Source organism: Cygnus olor, chromosome Z, assembly GCF_009769625.2.
Source record: "Cygnus olor isolate bCygOlo1 chromosome Z, bCygOlo1.pri.v2, whole genome shotgun sequence".
Classification (NCBI taxonomy): Eukaryota; Metazoa; Chordata; class Aves; order Anseriformes; family Anatidae; genus Cygnus; species Cygnus olor.
Genome location: NC_049198.1, coordinates 81,235,954 through 81,259,396, shown reverse-complemented (window position 1 = coordinate 81,259,396; position 23,443 = coordinate 81,235,954). Strand labels below are relative to the sequence as shown.

The 23,443-nt window shown below is 45.6% G+C and overlaps 2 protein-coding genes across 2 annotated transcripts; both read right to left on the bottom strand.

Annotated features, from left to right (window-relative positions):
• Window positions 1-215: 215 nt before the first annotated feature.
• Window positions 216-23,443, bottom strand: POLR1E (RNA polymerase I subunit E). The gene is made up of 12 exons (XM_040541299.1): window positions 23,268-23,443; window positions 23,072-23,175; window positions 21,378-21,454; window positions 14,366-14,451; window positions 13,574-13,629; window positions 13,038-13,182; window positions 11,316-11,423; window positions 7,844-7,940; window positions 6,918-7,051; window positions 5,647-5,728; window positions 3,915-4,046; window positions 216-582 (listed from the first exon to the last, which is right to left on the bottom strand). The coding sequence occupies exons 1-12, from the start codon at window positions 23,326-23,328 to the stop codon at window positions 423-425; spliced, it is 1,242 nt and encodes a 413-aa protein (XP_040397233.1). The 5' UTR covers window positions 23,329-23,443; the 3' UTR covers window positions 216-422.
• Window positions 14,947-19,000, bottom strand: LOC121061871 (zinc finger protein 280D-like). The gene is given in 1 exon segment (XM_040541300.1): window positions 14,947-19,000. A coding segment is annotated over 1 exon segment (684 nt). The 5' UTR covers window positions 18,831-19,000; the 3' UTR covers window positions 14,947-18,146.

The window sequence follows — 23,443 nt, the reverse complement described above, 5'->3', positions numbered from 1 at the left end:
TGCAGAAATAAAACTTTGCTTTTTCTCCCTCTCTCTTACTGTGCTCTCTACGCTGCATTTGTGTCAAAAAAGTAAAACTGGCCATGAGCTGACCACTACGTTGCCAGAAGAAAGCAGTCAGTGGAGCACTTGCAGTTTCAACCAGTATCCTCTTGCTCTGGCACATCCTACATCCTTTTCTCTTCATAAAGACAGGAAGAAAGTCAATGGGTTTATTAGAGCTTTTTTTTTTTTTAATAGAAAAGATCAGCAGTTTAATGAAGTAAACACCAGTTCCAGCCCAACACTGTGACTTCAGTGAGATTGTGTAGTAATGCTGGACAACCAAACACAACAGAGAAAAGCATCCCCATGACTCTGTATGTGCAGGGTGACTGTTCTGAAGGGAACTTTTTCACACCTGCTCAGACCTCTCAGACATTTTAGTTCATCTTCTTGCGCTTCCTTTGGTTCCCTGATGTCTTCTGTGCAGGCAAGGGGAGAGACAGTGTGCCAAGCTTGTGGTTCTGATCATTCTCAAGTCCTGGCAGTCCTTTTGCCTTGGAGATCTTCAACCGCATGGCCTTTGCAATGTCCATCATCCTGGAAAACACCAGAGAAACACTATGTCAGTGGGGCAGACAGGTCTTCTGGGACAGACACCACAAAAAAGATGAGCAGCCATTCACCTCAGGGAGGGAAGCCAGGAGGCAGCCACAAGCAGGATGTCTGCTCTGCATCTTAACACCACCGTGGGGACAGAATCACAGAATGTTAGGGATTGGAAGGGACCTTGAAAGATCATCTAACTAGAAGCTGGAAGTATTTCAAGATTATAAGGCAGAGCCTTGCTGGGGAGGCTGGAATGCTACCAAACTGCACAACAACCTCAGAGAGCATAAGCATGAGAGAGCAGTCAATGGCCAGCTGACTCGGAAAAAATAATGCACCTCTCCATTTTTCTGTGAAGAGATGTTAGCTGCTGCTGCAGGCAGCCCATATTAGATTCCCAATGGACTCATCTTTCATATATGGTACAATGGAGGGAATCTAATACAGTGAGAGCATCTCCCTTTAATTGCTGAAATTCAGGTCTTGGCTGAGATCTGTAGTGTGATGGGTTTGGGCAAGAAGTCACAAGCCAGAACATACCTGGAGGTTTGTCAAAGAACAAAGTTTGTCTGAGAGGAATCTACCGAGGAAATAAGTTATCTGGCCTCAGCTGGTGCCCTGAGAACACACAAGCCCCAGAATCCTCCCAGATGACTTTATGGCTTTGAAATACACACAGATTCAGAGGAGAAGAGATGTCAGGTGTTCCTCAACCAAACCTCCCACTCCAAGCAAGGATCATCCCGTGGCTAAGTGAAGTGTCACAGGGACATGTGCCTCATCTCTGTTTTTCCAACAAGTGATTGCTTCCCCCACCTTTTTGTCACTAGCATCCTATAACTTGTGCTCCCAGCTCCAGTAAAGCGTTTAAGATCAAAAACTTGGAAAACTTGTAAATAAAAAAAAAAACAAAAAAAAACAACTAACTTATTTTAAAACAGCTTCCAAAAAAAAAAAAAGAGATGGAAACCAGTATCAGCCAGCCCAGTTAACATCGCTATTAGTTATCTAAGAACAAAGAGCAGAATTGCAGGAAAAATCAGAAGTTGCTGCATCAGGTCTAACTATACAGCTTGCAAAACCCAGATGTGGCTAAGGGCTCTGATAACTTTCAGTTTTCCTAGGATCTTGAGATTATGTCCCTCAACAAGAAGGCCCAGGATACTCTACAATGTCTTTCTCTGTTGTAGTGAAGGACTTTTGACCATTTGCAGCTCCTTTACAGCAGCATCGCCTCTAAAGAATCCTGACAGAAAAGACCAGTATGGTTGAGCTAGGCAGCAAATGTCCTTAAGAGTCACCATGACTCACAGAACAGTATGGGGTGCGACAGAGATACATGCATGGCTGAACAGCTACTAACAGGGCCACCTGACCCATTCCCGGACAGTATTAACAAGCTGCTTGTAGAGCTAATGTCTGCTTGTTGGGCAATTTCCCAGCAAGCTCAGCAGACTGGCTGATTAGTGCTGATCAATTCCTGATTTATTCTGCAGGGGCCAGAGAGATACTACAGTGCAAACTGTAATGAAAGCGTTCTCAGAGCCAGAGGAGCTGGAGGAGGCTCTGCTGACACCTGCTGGCATAAGCATGTCTTGCAGCTGACAGCTGAGACACCACTTGGCAGGGGAGTAATTATTTTTCTATGGAAAATTAAAGTCTAGGGAGCAACTTTCAAAAAAAAATCTAACACAGCAAGCATTGTTTGCCCAGTTGCTTATTCTGCAAGCTTGTTTCTATCCACTCATGCTCTCTACCCTTGACTTGGCACTGGGAGGAGTGACAGATACAGCAGAGGGATGTGCTGCAATCCAGACTGACTTCGACAAGCTGGAGAAGTGGGCTGACCAGAACCTCTTTAAGTTCAACAAGGAAAGTGCAAAGTCCTGCACCTGGGGAGGAACAATCCCAGGCGTCAGGACATGCTGGGGATCACCCAGCTGGAAAGCAGCTTTGCAGATTTTGGAGGCCTAGGAATCCCAGTGGATACCATGCTGAGCATTAGTCAGGAACGCGCCATCACTGCAAAAGGCTAACAGTATTCTGGGCTGCATTAGGCAAAGTGTTGCCAGCACATCAAGAGATGTCCTTACCCTCTACTCAGCGCAGGTGAGGCTGCACCTGGAGTACCACGTTCAATTCTGCTACCCAAGGGAGACATAGACATACAAATGTGGTCCAAAAAAGGGCCACAAAGATGATGAAGGGACTGGATCACTTCTCCTGTGAGGAAAGGCTGAGAGAGCTGGAACTATTCAGCCTGGAGAAGAGGAAACTCAGGGGGATCTCATCAATGTCTGTAAATAGCTGAAGGGAGGTTGTAAAGAAAATGGAGCCAGGCTCTTCACAGTGGTGCTCAGTGCCAGGACAATAGGAAATGGGCACAAACTGGAGTACAAGAAGTTCCCTTTCAACAGCAGGAAGCACTTCTTCACTGTGTGGATGACAGCACTGAAATAGGTTGCTCAGAGCGGCTGTGTAGTCTCCCCACTTGGAAAGACCTTTAAAAGCTGTCTGGACATGGTTCTGGACAACTGTCCCTAGGTAGCCCTGCTTGAGCAGGGAAATAGGGCCAGAAGACCCTCAAAGGTCGCTGCCAACCTCATTCAGTCTGTGATTCTGTGGCAAATCCTTATTTCAAATACTATGGCCAACCTCTCTCCAGTTCTCCCCCCAAGATGCTTTGCTGAAAAGTCCCCAAGTCTATCACCATTTCAGAAACAAAACAATTTCCTTGGTTCCAACCCCTGAGTGAGGAAATTTCAGGAGCATGGGATTACTCCGTGTTACCACCAACTTACTATCTGATTGTGAGACAAAAACCTGCTTCAAGTTTTCCTGCTGCAGTCTGCTACAAAGCTGGGCTTGCACTCAGACTGGTAGCTAGCAGGGACCAGAACTCTGCAGAAAGAAGGTATATCAGGGACAGGAAAGTGAAGAGTGATGAGACTTGTCAGGGAAGAAATGGGGCTGGGAAGCAGTTGAGTAGGTTTTCTGCTGGAATCTGCCCCAGCTGGCCATTTGGGTGCTGCCCGCCTCAGTTTCCCTGCCTGCAATGTAGATGAATATCCTCTTAATGCACCTGAGGGTGCATTGCGATAAGCACCATCACAAAGCTTGAGACGTATAACCACACTCCTTTACAAGTAGTAGGGCTTGAAAAGAAAGCTTCAACACACTCCAATGTCCAATTACAGCAAAAGGTTCTCACAGCAGGTACCGTACTACTCAGGTGCAAGAGAGGCTCCAGAGCTCTCTTCCCTGGGGCACTATTTGTATGAGGATCGCAGGCATCTCAGCAGGTATGAACAAACATGATTCACCTGCTTTCGTGGAGCTTCATGTCATTCTGCAGGACGGTGAGGTCTATTTGGAATTTGTTAATGTGCAGAGCCAAGGCGATGACGTATGATGCGATTTTAGTCTTCATTGATGCAGAGATTAAATTCTGGACACTGAACGGCAAGAGGGAGAACACATGAAATTTGGAATATTAGTGAACCCAAAACACAACCCCCATGAGGTACAGAGAGAACTGGAGCCTCTGTTAGCGATGCCAGACTTTTCCTAGACATGAAAGAAAGAGCTTTAAGCAACAAATATCCCTGTTCATGGGGACCTCACAGACTTCTTTATCCTTCTCACAAGCTGCTTATGTTTCTGTTCAAAAGCAAAGGCCTCTGGAGTTGTTTATTGCTTTACGGCCTTGACAAAATCACCAACTAATGACACTTCTGTCTCTCTGGCACTCTGATCCCTTGAAAGAGGAAAGCAAAGAGAAGCTGCTCTGAGGGTATTCAGTATAACTACTAATGGCTACTTAAATAGACAGTCCACACAGAGCAAATTTGGAAGGATTTATTTTGATTGTTCACCAGTAGTTTGAGTCCTCATAGACAAATGCTCACCCATTTGGACTCAAACTCTCTGTTAATTTCAGTCTGACAGCAACAGTGCAGCTGCATGATGGCTGAGCAACAGCAGTTATGCCTCTTCCATGCAGAAGCTGTTGACTCCTTGACTGCAGGAAAGGCACTGTGGCAAGAATTAGAATATTATTCACTCTTGCCAGGATTTTGGTGCTTCCTCTCAACAGGACCACTGAAAACATTTATCCAGATTTATCACTGCTTAGTTATAAAAGGCATCCTTTGAAAGGTAGCAACCAATGGCCATCTGGTCAAAGGCAGCCTCCAGCAGCTGCCTCAGCAAGTGTCTCTGACACTACTGGAAAGAATGAGCTTCCTAACCCCTAGTCTACTCCTGTCATGAGGCGATGACTTGTCCTGTCTGACCTCCATGGCAGAATGAGAACCCATCTTACTGCAACCAACTTTGTCACTGCTGGCTGGGTAATGCTTGGGCAAAACTTAAGGAGAACTCTTTGGCCTGTAAACATACATGTGCAATGGCATGAGTTTCTGTACATCAACCTGCACTGGTCTCAGCCCAGGGGTTAAGCAGCACAAATCTTTATGTGGTTTTGTCTGCGCAGGTCTGGAGAATTCAAATAAGTTGGGTCTACTTCATGCAAAAGCATCCCTTTTGTTTTAATTAAGCGATGTGAGTGTAAAAGAAGCACCATTATTTAGCCACTGTTCTACCTCTGTCCCAACCCTACTCTGAGATGGTGGAAGAGCTGGCATAGCTACCTGTCAGCTGCCTTGGTTTACAGTGAAAAATGTATGTGTATACAGCTACCCATTTTCTCCACGCAGTTGAGTAAGCTGCAACACAAGCATATGTTCTCCTATCCTGCATTCAGGGAGCGAACTCCAGAAACAGACAGGCATGCCATTTGGTCAGGCTAGCAAAATTCATAGGCACATGCTTTTGCACCCATGGCTCTGCCTCTCCCAGTCACATTGTAGATTTGCACTGTCCACGGACCATCATCAGTCATAAAACAGTATTCTACACAGTCCAGGGTGCTACTCAAGAAGCTTCTGCTGTCTTCCATTTTGGTATATTTCCCGATAATGACACCATGGCCCTTCAAGTCGAATTCTGCTATATCTCAACCTCGAGAACATCGAAGCAAACAAAGTTCCTTACCTGCCGTTGTTGTAGGTCAGTGAGGTGAAGTTCTTCATGAGTTTCCTGCTAATAATGTGTGGACATTCAGGACCCATTGGATCTAGGATAGAAATGGCTTTTGCAGTGAAATAAGAGGCACGTACTCTTCCTCACAATGTAAGTCAACCATCATAACAGCATGTTCCTTACTACAGCATTCATGACCTCTACACAGGAGTGCAGAGAAACTAAAAGGAACTTGCACACTTGATTTCTGGGTCTAATCAATTTTCAGATAAGAGAGAGGCTCCTAACATCTTTTGTTGTTCACTGCAAATGGGATGTCCCACCTCAATACTAGACAGATTAAAATACACATGTATATGTGCAACTACACAAACCTTTCTTTTAATAGATTCCTGTCTCTTAATAGATAGTCCTGTCAGATAGATGATTAAAACTGAAACCACATTAACAAATTCCTATTAGCACCAAACTAGTCATTTTCAACATCCATTTCAAGCCTCCTCAACTAACTCCTACAGGATGACTCCTTTGTCTCCAGCTATGCAGGAAGATCTCCACAGGCAGGCTTACCCTTTCCTCATATATCATTTCCCTGCCACTGAAAATGCTACCATTGGAGTTTTCAGGACAGAGAATGAGAATCGCATGCAAGAGTTCTGTGAAATATACCAAGACCTGAAAATCTCAACCAAAATATTTTGTGTGGTGTTTTTGAAAAAAACAGTTCCTGCCATTTTACTGGGATTCACACACTGAGCTGTTAAGTAAAGGAAAATGAAAACCCTGATACTCAAGAGAACAGAGAGAGATATAAAGTATATATTGTGTACTGTACGCCTCTTGCATCTGGAATGTAGAGGCTAGAAGAGGGAAAGAGCTGACAATTTCCAGCTTCCCTACTCCCAGAGTAAAGCCTGAAAATATTAAACATGTCTGTAAGTACAGAAACCATAACTTATCAATAAACAAAAATGAATCTCAAATTCCAACCTAAGTGACCTTATCTCCTACAAAGAGGATCTCATGGTGCCACTCTGATGTGTGACTGTTAGAAAGGGACTGAAAAGGATTAGACATCCATCTTCCAGTAGATGCAGACCGAATACCCCACAACAACATGAAGATCCTCAACCTCACCGTGACACAGGTTGAACTATAACTGCTGCCAAGTGGCTGTTTATTGAACAGCTAACTCTGGGCAGCTTTACTGTTTTCTACTGCAGTCATTGCAAACCAGGTTCCAGCAGGTAGCTGAAAAGGCAAAGAGCTGGAAACTGTCTTACGCTTCTTCTTGATGACTTTCAGGAAGCTGAACTTAATAAGGATGTCCAGGAACCACAGGCATCGGGCTTTGTGATCCCTGCTCTTCTCATCAACAGGCAGGAACTTCAGCTCCTCTAAGACAAAGGAGCAATGGCTGAAGAAGAAAGAGAGGGAGCATGAGGATCAAAGAACCAGGGACTATCTTACTTATCAGAACAGGACACAGCAAACCCCTGACTTCAATGCACAGCTGTTTTAGGCTGGAAGATTTCCCAGAACACTGACAAACGGAAGTTCACAAGGCTGCTCTGTGAGTACATTTTCCTTGCCGACAACATTCAGCCAGGCCTTTTCAGAGTGCAGCCACTGTGCAGGCCCCTGTACTGTAGAATCTGCAGGCTCACTATGGGGCACAGACACACTTCTACTTAGGCATGGGCAGATGGGAAGCATAGGGAGTTTGTTTGCTTACTTCAGCTGCTCAGCACCAGGACTTAACACACTAAGTGTATGTCCATGTCAATTTGCCAAGCCACTGCAACTTCCAAACCAAGACAGTAACTACTTGCTGGGGACAGTGCCTGGCCACAGGCGTACCATTCTCAGCACAGCTCTATGGTCCTTTTTGTATGAACTTGCCTCCAGTTCCCACTTTGGATTTATCCCCTCTCTTCTTCTGTAATCAGTTCCCAAAAGGGCAGCCATACTGCAGTGCACACCACCTCCTCTCCAGTACAGCTCCCTCCATACTCCCCAAAGGTGTGGAGCTGCATGTTTGGATTAAACATCCTCCCTCTGGACTGGAAAGATCAGCCAATCCATACCCATACTGGGGAGCTGGTCCCATACTGGGAAGCTGGTAGCAGCTGCCATCCTACACCTCAGAAGAACTGCAATTTCACAAGGCCATCCCTAACTATTAAAAGGCTGCTTGCAGCAGTATTACCTTTTCTCTTCTGTTTTCTTGGTGATTTCTTCTGGAGTGATGTTAATAAAGGCTGCTGCTGGACCCTTCAGTGCTTCATACTCTGCTGGGGACAGGACTGGAAGGATTTTAAAGAAATTCTGAAGTAAAGAACATGAATACCTTCTCTCCTTTCTGGTAAGAGCATCCCATAATAAGATATACTCTCTTCACTCTTGCAATAGAAATATGTGGGAAAGGAAAGTGGGAAGGAAATTATAAATAAGCAGGATGTAATTGCAAGACTTGGAAGCTGACCAATAAAAGTGTCTAAAGGCTGTGGCTCAATCACAAATCATTTCTCCTATGTTTCTGATCTCATTACTACTCTTAGCTGAAGTGCTTCCAGCAGGGAGGCATGGCATCCTTCTATTTGTAGGACGGAGGAAAAATACAGAACTTGCAGGCCCTAAGTGCCAATGCAGTATGTCCCTGCTCTCTCAGCTTTTTGTTTGATGCCCAGAGCCTGAAGAAGGGTCACAGGTCAGCAGGAGAGCACCTGAAGAGCAGCGCAACGGAAATGCAGCTACTGCAGCCAGTAAGTCAGCTTCATCAGGGGCCCAACTCAAATGTCTCTATGCTAACACATGTAGCATGGGGAATAAACAAGAGTTAGAGATATACACACACCTGCAAGGCTTTGGCACTGGCATTATGGAGACATGGTGGGATGCCTCCCATGACTGGACCGTTAGGATGGAAGGACACAGGCTCTTTACGAAGGACAGGCAGGGGAGGGGCCATCGCCCTCTATGTCAGTGAGCAGCTGGAGTGCCTGGAGCTCTGCCTGGGGATGGGTCAGCATTACAGGGATGGCAGGGACAGGGGACATTATAATGGGGGTCTGCTATGGGCCACCTGCTCAGGAAGACCAAGCAGAACGAGGCTCTCTATAGATAGACAGAAGCAGACTCATGTTCACAAGTCCTGGTCCTCATGGGGGACTTCAACCACCCTGGTAACTGTTGGAGGGACAGCACAACAGGGCATAGAGAATCCAGGAGGTTCCTGGAGTGCACTGATGACAACTTCCTTCTCCATGTGATAGAGGATAGAGGAGCCAATGTGCAGAGGTGCTATGCTGGAGCTCATTCTTACCAGCAAGAAGGGCTGGTGGGAAACGTAAAGCTCAAGAGCAGCTTTGACCGCGGTGACCATGAAATGGTGTGGTTTTGCATTCGGAGGGCAGCAAGTAGGGAGCACAGCAAGCTCGCTACCCTGGACTTTGGGAGAGCAGACTTTGCCCTCTTCAGGGATCTACTTGGTAGAGTAACATGGGACAAAGCCCTGGAAAGATGTGTGATATTCAAGGATATTCACCTCCTCCAAACTCAGTAGTGATGAATCCCAACAAAGAGAAAGTCGGGCAAAAATGCCAGGAGGCCGGCATGGATGAAGAAAGAGCTCCTGGCAAAACTGAAGCAGAAAAAGGAGGCCTACAGAGGGTGGAAGCAAGGACAGGTAGCCTGGGAGGGATACAGACACACTGTGCGAGCAGCCAGGGATAAGGTGAGGAAAGCCAAAGTCCTGTTAGAATTAAATTTGGCCATGGACATCAAGGGCAACAGGAAAGGCTTCCATAGGCATGTCAGTGATGAAAGGAAGACCATGGAAATTGTGGGCCCTCTCCAGGAGGAAACGAGAGACCTGGTTACCTGGGATATGGAGAAAGTTGAGGTACTCAATGACTTTTTTGCCTCAGTCTTCAGTGACAGGAGCTCCAGCCACATAGTTCAAGTCTCAGAAGGCTAAGTCAGGGACTGGGAGAATGAAGAACTGCCCACTGCAGGAGAAGATCACGTTTGAGACCAGCTAAGGAACCCGAAGGTGCACAAGTCCATGGGACCTGAGGAGATGCATCTGCAGGTCCTGAGGGAACTGGTGGATGTAGTTGCTAAGGCACTGTCCATCATATCTGAGAAACTGTGGCAATCCAATGAAGTTCTCACCAACTGGAAGAGGGGAAACATAACCCCCATTTTTAAAAAGGAAGACCCAGGGAACTACAGGCCAGTCAGACTCACCTCTGGACCAAGCAATATCATGGAGTAGATCCTCCTGGAAACTATTCTAAGGCATACAGAAAAAAGGAGGTGATTGGTGACAGCCAACATGGCTTCACTAAGGGCAGAACATGCCTGACAAATCTGGTGGCCTTCTACAACGGGATTAGAGCATTGGTGGATAGGGGAAGAGCAACTGACATAATCTACCTGGACTTGTGCAAAGCATTTGACACTGTCCTGCACAACATCCTTGTCTCTAAATTGGAGAGACGGATTGACAGATGGCCCACTCAGCAGGTAAGGAATTGGCTGGATGGTCGCACTCAAAGAGTTGCAGTCTACAGCTCAGTGTCCAGGCAGAGATCAGTAATAAGTGGTGTTCGTCAGGGGTCAGTATTGGGACCAGCACGATTTAATGTCTTTGCTGGTGACATGGACAGTGGGACTGAATGTATCCTCACCAAGTTTACTGATGACTACAAGCTGTGAGGTGTGGCCGACACACTGGAGGAAAGGGATTCCATTCAGAGGGACCTGGACAGGCCTGAGCGGTGGGCCTGTGCAAACCTCATGAGGTTCAACAAGGTCATGTGCAAGGTCCTGCATCTGGGCTGGGGCTATCTGAAACACAAATCCAGGCTGGGCAGAGAATGGATCGAGAAGAGCCCTGAGGAGAAGGACCTGGGGGTGCTGGTGGATGAGAAGCTCACCATGAGGCAGCAACGTGTGCTTGCAGCCCAGAAAGCCAACCATATCCCGGGCTGCATCAAAAGCAGTGTGGCCAGCAGGACAAGGGAGGGGATTCTTCCACTCCTCTGCTCTCGTGAGACCCCACCTGGAGCCCTGTGTTCAGCTCTGGGGCCCCCAGCACAAGGAGAACAAGGAAACATTAGAACAAGTCCAGAGGAGGGCCACAAAGATGATGAAGGGCTGGAGCACCTCTTCTACAAAGACAGGCTGAGGGAGTTGGGGTTGTTCAGCCTGGAGAAGAGAAGGCTCCAGGGAGACCTTGTAACAACTTTCCAATACCTAAAGGGGGCCTACAGGAAGGCTGGGGAGGGACTCTTTCTCAGGGAGAATAATGGCTTTGAACTCAAAGAAGGTAGATTTAGATTAGATAAAAGGAAGGACTTCTCTACTCCAAGGGGGGTGACGCACTGGAAAAGGTTTCCCAGAGAAGGTTAGATGCCCCATCCCTGGAAGTGCTCAAGGCTAGGCTGGATGGGGCCTTGGCCAACCTGGTCTAGGGGAAGGTGTCCCTGCCCATGGCAGGGGGGGGTGGAATTAGATGGTCTTTAAGGTCCCTTCCAACCCAAACCATTCTACAATTCTACAAAGGTTCAGCTCAGTGCTGCCACATGCCTGACAGCACTCCCCTCCCACATGCCAGAGTACTGACATCAAGCAAACAGAAATCAGAAACCACACTCTGCTACTGAGAAAGATACTGTCTTCAAACTTGTAAACATGTTCTGGTTTGTCGGCATCTTCGTGACACGGAGGCAGAAATATGGACATGTTCTGTACATCGTCTTGGGCCACATCTTGGATCAAAGCTTAGGAGAGAAGTGGGAAACAAAACAGCATTTGGACCATGCAGACAAAAACTGAGAGAATGTGACCACACCCAAATACTTCCTTGAAATTCAAGTCAATTTGGGGGGGGGGGAGGTTTGGGTCAACAGTAGTTTAGTTTAAGCGGGAAACGGAAGCTGAAATGGAGTTTTAAGCACTTATCTCACTGGGAACAGTGACAAGGAAAGGCCACAGCTCTTCCCCATTTTGTTTGGTTACTGCCATGTGTGGGTACAGAAAGCATTCTAGGAGGCTCAGAGTTTCTAATTTGCCTGTAATGTACTCAGCATGCTGCCTTTTAGCCTGGTGTCATCACTTCTGTGAAGAACTTTCTGCTACTTAAGATTCAGAAATGGTGCTCCAGACTAGACAAAACTGGCTGCTGCTGCTACACCTCTTGCCTCTAGGGTGAGCAGGAGAACATTGTTTTGACATCCTGGGTTCCATTGCACATCATCTGGCCCAGCATAACATGCAGAGCACAGTAGATATCCTATCTGGAACACAAGCGCTGAGAGCTTTCATGTCAATGAGAGCTGACCAGTTTTATAGTCTCTCCTATTCATAGCTAATGCAAGTCAGAATCCCACAAGTGCTGGTGGAAGGAAGCTCAGTTGGTCTCCAGTTCAACCTCCTGCATGGACTGTCTCCAGCACTTATCAGGGCAGCCCTGGCTTTCCCAACCAAGGCTTGGAAGTCATCCCAAGGATGGTGACCACACAGCTCCCCGTGACCTGTCCCAGGGCTCCACCATCCTCCAAGGCAAGAAGTTCCTCCCATGGACCACTGCGACTTGTCCTGCTGACCCTTGCTGTATAGCCTGACACTGCTGAGAAGGGCTTGGCTCTGACTGCCCTTCAGACAGCTGTGGGCTGCTGGTTAGATCCCCTTGGCCTTCTCTCTGTCAGACTAACCAAGTTCAGGGATAGGGCAGAGTGGGGTGGCACAGGCTGCACAAGGCAATACAGATGCAGCCTCACCAGCACCAATAGAAGGGGGTATCAGCTCTCCTTGAAACATTACCTCAATGTGATACTGGGGAGAATTTTTCCTACAGTAGTGGCAATAACTAAGACCATGGCAGATACCTTTTCCTGCCAGCTTCTCCATAGCAGAGGACCGAGTCTATCAGACTGACTCAAAACAGCACTTGGGATAGCACATGATGGTGCTGGGACCCAGTATAAGGCATAGATCATTTTCCATACACATGCCACTGTGAAGCCAGAGTACAGCTCACCTTAATGAACATTCAGCAGCTCTTTTCAAGCCAGGTGAATTTACTGCCTTTATGCCTCTAAGTGGACTTCCAGAACATTGACAAAATATGGGCAGAAAGGCACACTGACGACACACGGACCTTCCCTTACCCAGGCAACTCCCACACTAAGCCTAATAGGATCAGAAGGAAGCAGTTCCTTTTCTACCAGAATGACCTGTGATTTCCTCAACATGTGCCCATTTCAGCTGTTAAACCAACAGCTTCATCGCTTACTACAAGCAAAACCCCTTTCTTCTTCCTGCCATACTTGGCAACAAACAGACAGAAAAGCACATCTAATTGTCTTCAGTGACACATCACACAATATTCTTACCTGTTACTCCCTTTGCATCTATAACATTTGCTGCTGCTTTTGTCACAGCTGTGTTAAGAATATCATTGCCCACTGCATTCATTCGTCGGGAATTCAGAGCTCGCTTCTGCTTGCTGGTGCCAAAGGCCTCAATGCACAAATCCACCTGTGCACGAGAGAGACGGAAATGAGTACACACTGCTGAACTCAGAACACTTTGCATCCAAGAGGAAAACCCAGCTAACCACCATTTATCCTACATTTTTCAAGAAAATTTCAAACATATCACTGGGTACAACCCAACTAAACAACAAGCACTGCGGGGGAGGAGGGCAGGGTAGGAAGTACCTGGAACTGTAATCAAGACTGAAATAATTATGAAAATACTGCTAACGCTAGGCACTAGCAATGTGCTGTCTCAGACTTTGAGTGCTGAGAAAGAGGGCTGAACCCGCACATTTACACTACAGTAAACTAAGTGTCTCAGTCTCAGACAAGTATCTGTCACTGTCAGCTGGATAATCATAGCAGAATGTGATATGGGGTTTCAATGTTACCTTCTCCCTGAAGGATTTATTCTGGTAATCCTTTGTGTCATCAGGTATTAAATTATCTATAAAAGAACAAGAATTAGTATGCTTGGCTTGCAGCAGCTGCGAAAACACATGTGTTGGGCACTCCTTAAGCTCTAATCCATTAATAAAAGACTAGACTAAGAATTCTATGGGACTTTGTCAATTAAAGAACACAATGAATGAGTATGTACCTGGAACAAAGAGGGAAAGGCAGCCCAATTTTTGCTACAAAGTCTATGAGCGTAACGCATAGACGGAAGCAATAGTCATGTCCTGTTGCATGGAAAATAGATCCCTGAAGACCATATTCTTTCGGTTATCCTCCTAGCTTCGGCAATAAAAAGCAGTTCTGCTGAAGAACAGCTGTTTTCTTTTGCAGTGATTCAGTGCCTTGACCTGGCCATTTCCAGGCTTCCCTCAGCAGGGCCTACCTAGACAAGGCTGCATTTGTTCTGAGCAGTGACAACTTTGCTCCCAGCTCTGGCAGTTCTACCCTCCCACCCCTACTGCTGTCTGCTTAAGCCCCACCCTAAGTTTCAGCTATGATCTTCCTTCTCCCTCTGTTTTTCATGCCACGCTGTGCCTTAGAGGGAGAATGTAATGTATCCTCCTTCCTTCATGCTGAGGGAACATGGCAGAAACAAGTAAGAAAGGGTAGCTGAGGAGAGAACAGAATGCAATGCTGTGAGTAACCAAGCAAACAATAGCTGAATGTATACCTATTTCTAGGTCGCTATGACTATGGTGCTAGGGTTAAATACAGTATCTTCCTACCTGACAGCAAGGGCTGCATGTTGAATATTTCAGCATTGTAGACTTCCATTTGCCCAGAGTCCTTGTTTAACACACCAACAAAATACCTGGGGAGAACAGGGGCAAATTATTAGCAAGAGACAGTCCAGTGGAAGTGATGTTTTAACATGACATGGTGCAGAGCCACATGTATTACACATCTCCTGCCAGTTCTTTTGCATTGCAAATACCAATTTTCCAAGAAAATTCAGAATTTCACTCAAAAAACAAGTTACCTTGAAGTAACACATTTATAGACATACATGTTTTCTATACATGCACAGAGGAAAAGACTTGTTGCTCTAGGTAAATGTAAATGTCTTAAATCAACTGACTTAGCTTCAAAATGCACAGATCAATTGTAGGTGGCTGAGTGCTAGTTACTACTTTCTTCTGTCTCTTCTAGTATGGTTGGTTTAATCCTTGGTTTCACGTTGCTTCTAAAACTTGTGTTCCCTGTGTATGCTTCCCTGCTTACTACAAGTCACTCTGAGCTTAAGTCCTCAGAGCTCAGAACTGAGCAATAAGCAATGAATTATTCACAAAGACAAAATTTTGTTTCAAATATTTACTCAAAAAGTAACAATTTACAGCAGTGCTTTAACAGCTGTTCAAACCATTTAACTTTCATTAGAAACAAAACTAAGTCAAAAGCACATTCTGAATGTTTCAAATGGGCAATGAAGTCCTAAGAGCAAGCTACTGCTAGTCATTTGCAATCTGACACCTAGCTGCTAGCTATAAAGAAACCAACCCCAAACCAGCAGCTATCTTTCTGTACATAACAGACTACAAAAAGTCCTGAAATCGAACTGTACATTCCTGTGCTCTCGTGTCCTTTTTGTAACAGTTAGCAAGTAGCAGCTGCAAAATGGCAGAACGTATGCCAGCCGGTATTTCCAGTTTGGAGTTTTCCTTCTTTTTGCTGAAAACAATGTTTACATTAAACCATACTTCGGTTTGACTTACAGACCACTCCTTTGGGTCTACCGCTAAGAATATTTAAAACAATGGTAAAAGCCTAACAGCTATAATCCCTTCAGCAGTATGTCCTACTTTATACAATTATGCTTGGTATTTCTGCACAGCCTGCACATTGAAAACCCCACAAACATATATTTTGTCATAGTATTTCCACTTTCACTGAAAGTTTATTAAGGTAAGCTTACAGTCTGACAGGATTACACCTGTACAGAGGTGCACAGATTCATATAATTCTGTTTACGTGCTTTTACAGACAGGAATGTGACACCAAATCCAAAGCTTTCTGTTCACCCAATTTATCAGTAGACCAACAGCCATTGCTAAAAGTGTGCTCCACTTCAGCATCAGAACTGAATTCATACTAAATTCCACCGTTTCACTTGAGGATTTTTAAAAATCTTTTCTTGACTAGCAAATCACTTTATGTGAGAGTAAAAAAAATAGAATCTATTCCTCCTTTCAAATGTTGGTTTCTTAAGATATACCACACAGAACAGACAGGCAGACAAATTGAAATGTGTTACCTTTCATAAACTTAGTTAATTCAGTTGTATATACATGTACATGCTACCTTCATATGCAAAGTTTCCCTGCTGTGCCTCTTTCTCTCTCTTAAAAAACCCTATGAGCAACAATGAGCACACTTGTCAGGAATGATGCATGGTGTTCCTACCTTTATTTATAATAAACCATAAAAAGAACACAATTTCAGCTTGTTTCATTTTCATCTGTCTTGTTTACAGTTGTTTCCATTCTGTTGGGACTGCTTTCATTAGAAGTCTCGTCTGTTCGTTCAGAGGGTTGTTCAGCTTTCTTTGATGAAGGTGCAACATTACCTTTCTGAAGAATTTCAGTCGCTTCATGCTCTAGCATCTCTGATGGAGTCAAAGGCTCCAAATGAATACTGCCTTGTTCACTAATGTCTGAACTAAGGGATTTAGGTTCATTTCTTTTTCTCTAGAACTACTTAAAACTAACATCTTCACCCAACGTTAGTTTTAAGTCCTTTGTGTTTGTTGCTGCAAGTGTAGTTTCATCCAAGTTTTGTACTTTAGTCTGGTCAGTCAAGACACCATCATCTGAACTTTGGCAAGTTTTCAACTCACTTTCACCACGAACATATTGTTGTTCTTTGTCTACTAACTGTTACTATCTGAATCACAACATGCTCCTTTCTCATGCAAAGAATTCTTGGAGCTGTTGTCATGGAGTTCCAAATTGGGAACATTTTTTGTACCTGAGAATGATGAGTTTTCTTCGTTCTTTTCAACCGATGCAACTTTTTTAGTTTGATTTCTATTGCATTCTTTTGTTTCCTCTGAAGACTTATGTTCTTGTTTGCAAAATAATCCCAAACTCGACTAGGTTCAATTTGCTGCTCCACAATGACATATCAGTGAGCGAAAGCAGTACAGGATACCTGCTCACTTTCGACTCCCTCAGATACTTGTTCAGCAGTTGGCAAATCTACAGAAACATTCCCTATAATAACTTGACAAGTATGAGTGTGGCTTTCACTCAGATGTGTGGCCATGCTATCTAAGCCAGAACCATCAGTCAGAAAACCGCAGTTAAGACATACTACAGTCACACCTCGTAGCTCTTCTGAATGCTTCTTGTAGATCCAACATTTTTTACTTGGACGAGCACTGTGAAAACTCATCATGTGATTCACATAGGCTTTGCTACAGCTAGTATTGTACCTGCATAAGGTACAACGGACATATGTAGGAAAGTAGCTTGCAAAATCTTTTATTTCTGAGTAACACTCAATGCATTTCTGACATCCCAAACGATACCTTAGATTATGCAGTGCTGTATTCATAACTTTTTTTTTTTTTGCTGCTGCTGTTGGTCCATGCATTTTGCTTCTTCAGTGTAGTTGACGGTTGTGAGTTTGCTTTTGACTTATTTGTATTAAATCTGTTATGATTTCTAGTGGTTGTATTTTTAGCTTTAGGTGATAGCTGAAATGTGGATATACTCATTCTAACAGAAGATCCTGACTGAAGAGATCCAACAGACGCTTGAATAGTAACCTTTGTTCCAGGAGGCAATCCTTCTAACTGCTTAGGTTTTCTAAATGTTCGGTGATGCTGAGTCTTGTGATCCATTTTTTCTTTGCAAGTCAAAAATTGCAGTCTGCACTTAGTGCAACAGTATATTCCTTTTTTCTGATGCGTCATATAATGATGCATATGTGGTGCTCCAATTTTTATTACTTTGAGGCAAAATGGGCACAGCAAATGTTTTGTATTCTCATGAACTGTCCTGAAATGTTTCTACATCAGAAAAAGCTGAGGATCTGTAGTTGCATACCTGGCAAACAAATGGCATTTCACCTGGCTTATGATTGTCCTTCATATGTTGCAAAAGAACTTTCTGTTTCAAAGGATAATTCACAGATTTTACAAACAGTAGATGATTCATAAGACGTGCGTGTACTTTCAGTGTGGCACTGTGTGGGGAAAGGAATTCGCAGGGAGCTTTGCGCTGTTTCACACGTCCCTGAGAGATAATGAGGAAAACGGCGATAGAACCAAAAACTTGAGCAAGGTCGAGATAAAGTAAAATGGCTACAGTGTTAAAGATGAGCTTTGGGCAGTGGCCAATTGCTGGCTGGCTCGAGGCATGTGCCTGAGGGTCTCTAACCAATTGTAAGACAGATTCAGGCTTGTGGACAGTGCGTGGGGCTACGGGGAAAGTATATGTAGTGGTGAAAAATGGCGATAAAGGTCTCCTGTTTAAGAGCCATCAGGAGTCCGTGTCTTGCATCCCTTTAGCACTGCAGCTGGAATGGGGTGGGAAACTGACGGTAACAGTGCTGGCAGGTGGTGTGGCTTTCCCAGATTTCACTGCTCTGCTTCTCGAGCTCTAAGTGATGCTTCATGTGGTTCATAAACCTTATGTTATTTTTACGAACCTTCAGACAGCTGAAGCACTTAAATGTTGTATGAGTCTTCTGCTCCTGTTGTACCTGCTGGGTATCACCTTCATGTTTCCCATAATAGAAGTCATTAACCAACGCAATCAATTTTCCTTTCTCAGAGTCATTGATCTTGCTTGTTGTACTTGCACATTCTGTTTTGGCCACTCCCGTGAAGAAATTATTTACCATATCTGTACAACAATACTTCATATGATTTTTTAAAGGACCCATAAGATTGAAGTCAATATTGCGCTTTGGACAAGCTCATGGAAAAGGTCCTCCATTTTTAATAGTGCTTGATGTAGCATTAGTACCTGTTACATTCACTGATGGCCCAGTCTGGTACTGTGGAACTCCCGAGTTCAGTCTCACAGCAAACAGTATACCAGATGTATTACCTGGTGCAGCTGGTGGAGAATCCATAATATAATCTTGATTGACTATTACAGGCTGTGTTGTTACAGTAGTCACTGGCCTGGATACAGGTTGAGCCACTACAGGAACAGTGAGATTTCGTGATACTGGCTGTGTCATCACTGGATTGGTTACAGGTCTGCTAACAGGCTGTCTGCTAACAGAGCAGCCCCACAGAGAGGGATCTGGGGGTTGTGGTTGACAGCAAGTGGAATATGAGCCAGCAGTGTGCCCTGGCAGCCAGTAGGGCCAACCGTATCCTGGGGTGCATCAAGCAAGGCACTGCTAGTCAGTCGAGGGAAGTGACTGTCCCGCTCCACTCTGCACTGGTGTGGCCTCACCTCGAGTACTGTGTGCAGTTCTGGGCACCACAGTACAAAAAGGACGGTAACCTGTTGGAGAGTGTCCAGAGGAGGGCTACGGAGATGGTGAAGGGCCTAGAGGGGAAGGTGTATGAGGAGCAGCTGAGGTCACTTCGCCTGTTCAGCCTGGAGAAGAGGAGGCTGAGGGGAGACCTCATCGCAATCTACAGCTTCCTCACGAGGGGGAGCGGAGAGGCAGGCGCTTATCTATTCTCTTTAGTCTCCAGGGATAGGACCGGTGGGAATGGTGTCAAGCTGAGGCAGGGGAGGTTTAGGCTGGACATCAGGAAGAGGTTCTTCACCGAGCGGGTTGTCGCACACTGGAACAGGCTCCCCAGTGAAGTAGTCACTGCACCAAGCCTGTCGGAGTTTAAGAAGCGTTTGGACTGTGCGCTTAGTCACATGGTCTGAATTTTTGGGTAGACCTGTGTGGTGTCAGGAGTTGGACTCGATGATCCTTATGGGTCCCTTCCAACTCGGGATATTCTATGATTCTATGAACTATAAGAGTGCCGTCTCTACAGTAGGTTAATTTCTCTCAAGTAAAATCCTTTTCATCTCATGTTTCAGAGGCTAACCCAAATGGTTTGTGCTGCTTTTCGGCACATCTCATGACGCACCGGGAAGAGGCTGTATGTCACCTCTCATTGACGCTGATCAGAGTATCAACTGTACCAATTTCTTAATCAGCCAGAAAAGTCAATTCCATCTGAAGCCTACCGAGTGGTGCCTGAACTTGCTCAGCTTTTTAACATGTCTTCCTAAAAATCAGGACACACTTCCTAAAGAAAAAAATTGGCCTGCTGTAGAAGCTGCCTTTTGCAGTGTGTGCAAGGCTCCACGCAACTGCTCTCAGAGGAGCTGCCCAAGTCCTGTGGGGATCACAGAATCTCAGTGGCTAGAAAGGATTGCTAAGCAGTGCCTGCTGCTCTAGAAAACAGGTGAAACAAGTGCTGCCTGAGGATCTGGCAGCTTTGTTGATTTTTGCACTCAGAGTAAACCAGACTGTTTGTTCAGCTGTGATTTATGCTATTACACCAACATCTGCAGCTGCGAATTCGGTCTTAGGCTGACAGCTGCTGAGATCTATGAGAATGGATCCACAGCAGGAAATTATCATGAATGCAGGTGAGGCAGATGTGGGAGGAAACAAACCAGGTTACACGGATAAGGTGGAAAAATTAGAAAACAAATCAAGAAACAATTTAATTAGTTGTTGCCTGCATGTCTGGCGATCCTGAGGCATATGCAAACCTAATGCCAAACAGATCTGAGTTAGCTTGCCTTGTTAGCTTCCACAGCTCAGGATCTTCAGAGGTGCAGGCAGGTACCACTTAAACAGTTAAAACTCTCTCTGAATAATATAAAGTGATGTGAAGTGTTGAGAAATAGGAGTGCCAAGTCTGTACAGAAATACAACTACATTGGTGCACATATCAGAAACATATGGAGCATTACCTGTATTCAGTAAACTAAACTCCTCTCTCCAACCTCGAGAAGAAAAAGCTCCTTGAAGCCTTGTTTCAGCTATGCTATCTTAAGACTGCTGAACTCGAAGGGCCAGCTCTCTAGTTTCAATTCTCAGACAGAAAAGACTAAGCTTAGCATCTTCTGAAGTACTATCTGCCAGGGATGCAAGTAGTTCATTTTAAATAAATTATTCAGAAACTAGGAGCACTGGAACGCTAACATCTGGAAGCACCTCCTCTTCCTAATTGTTTTTGCAACTCTGCTCTTCACTGCCTCACCCTACCCATAATTTAAGGAGTCAGAGTAGTGAGACAACTGAAGCTACAAGAGCAAACAGTGCAGGACAAGTGGAGTACATTCAAAGAGCAGAGCACGTCGCACCAAGAGGCTGACACACACATCAAGTGCATTTCAGAGTTCTGTAGGCTAGTGGGAGCAGTAATATGCATCGAAGGAAAAAAAAAAAACATCTTTGGGTAAAACAAGGCAAAATTATTTTACATTGTCGCTCTGCTCATTGAAGAGGATCTTCAATCAGAGGATAAGAAAGATCTCATACACAAAACACTTCTTGGGAGGCCAGTTGGATCTGTCTCAAGGCTACAAAGGTCACCTTCCTAAGCCAGGACATGTAAAGGCTGGTGACCTCACCAATGCTTCCTATTACACCGTGTGGTACAGCCAAGTCTAGTGCCGAAATCCTCTCCATTCACACTGTGGTCTCAATGGGAACGTCTGAGCCAGGTTTAAGGGAAGCTACAAGAAATGTGGCATCAGAGCAATTCCTCCACTTCCACCCCCACATTACTGCCACAGTATCGTCAGGAACCCATACCTGCACAGTGAGTTACATTTCATAACTCCACTGCTGAAGTTATTTCCCACATATGAAAGCCTTTCAGTTTCTGAGACCTGAAAAACAAAGAGAAATTACTTGACCATGGGGCTAACCAACCTTTCCTGTGTTCATTTTCTTCTGTCTACTGCCACAAATCTCTATACTGCCATGAGCACCAAGCTTTAAACCAGGAGCAACAGTTTGTGAAAGAAAAGGTGGGTTTACTCAGAGTCAATAGACTGGAGAGATCAGTCCTCTGGTTCTGAGGGTACTTCCAATGCTGTAGGCTATTTAACACAGTTGCTTAAAGCTTCTGTAAGCGTACAAGACAAACCTTACAGACATCGGCCTGGGTCAAAGGCAAAAAAATGGGTAAAGCCATCATTACAACACAGAGGAACTCAGTTTACAATGTAATTTTGAATGATATATTTAGAACTCTAGTACAGCCAGTTGGCTGCAATTAACTGACCAAAAAAAAAAAGCTCGCACAAATGGCTCAGCCAGCTAACTATATTTTTAAATATTTGTGTGTCAATTAAGATATATTTCCCTTGAAGATTTTGGCTGAAAAACTATTCCTTCAGTGAGTCATCCATACAGACAATCAGAACAGTTAGCAACGCCAGCAGAAAGTACTTTTTGACTTTAAGTTTGGTTTTCTCTTGACTGAAAGAATTAGAAAACCTCCTTGTAGCATAATGCAGTTCCTCAAAAAAAAAAAAAAAAAAGCTTCAATAAAGATTTTAGGGTCACCGTATAAACATAACACAACAGATTTTGTGATCACATGGACCTTGATAGTCATCAACAGCTTTTAATTTTCAAACCTTATTTTCCTGTAGGTTATTAAAATAAATCAGGACATGCACAACATTGGTAAATCAATGTCACCTTGAGAACACGCTACTGTGTATCAACAAGAACTTTTCCAATAAGGGTGCATTCAGTTCAGAGTAAAAGACCAGCAACTTGTTTGTCATTCTCAATGTGACCAGGCACAATATGCAATATGGCACCCTTCCTTTCCACCCCAAAATTCCAAGCACAATGTTAAATCTGAGATAGCACATTCTGAAACAGAAATGATCAACGGAAGACTGCAACGCATCGAGACTGGGCAGCGCTACAACATTGGGAAAGGCTCTGTTGTAGTACAGAGACATCGTGTGGTTTTGTGCGGAGCTGCTGCAGAGCACGCGAGGAGGCTTCACAGTGCGGAAACAGCCCGCTCTTCCTTCCACACCCCCACACGAGCGTGGTTCGTCTTGCTGTCGCTTGTAAATGTCGTTGCATTACACACCTCCCTCCTCTGCCGCAGCCACCACCACAACGACGGGGACCATGAGAGCCAGAACTTGCTCGAAAATCCCAGAGATTCCTTGAAATGTTTCCTTTTTTTTTTTTTTTTTTTTTTCCTGTCATGCAGCGGCGGAGCCTAAGCGCTTTTTTACCTTTAACCTTTTTTTTTTTTATTACAACCCAAACCTCCGGGCAGGTTTTAAGAGCCTCGGCCGCTGCAGGGCAACGGAAGCGGCCGGAGGAGGGCAGCGGGCAAGGCCCCGGGGAGGAGCAGAGGCGCCCCGGGGGGGCGGGCTGCGGGCGCTCCGTGGGAGAGCCGCGCCTCCGGCCCCCCGCGGGGAGAACCACGAGCGGCTCGCGCGGACGGGCCGGGGGCGGCGGCGCCTTACCAGGATCCGGCGGCGCCTCCTGCGCGGGTCGGCGGCGTCGCTGCTGCGGTAGAGGCGGAAGCGCAGGGCGGCGGGGCGCCGCAGCTGCCCGTTGGCGAAGGTCACTGCGGGCGGCGGGGAGAAGCCGTCACACCGGGGCGCCGCCCGCCCGCCCGCCGCCCTCCCGGCCCTCCCGGCCCTCCCGCCCGGCCCTCACCCAGCAGCGCCGGCTGCTCCGCCTCGGGGTCCCCGCGGTAGCGCCAGGTGGCGGCCGCCATGTCGCGGGGCCGTCCGCAACGGCACGCGGCGCCGCCCAACCGCCGCGCGCCTTGCTTCCGAGCGCGGGGCCGCGCCGCCGCACAGTAAGGGCACCGCCGATTGGCCCGCTGGCGC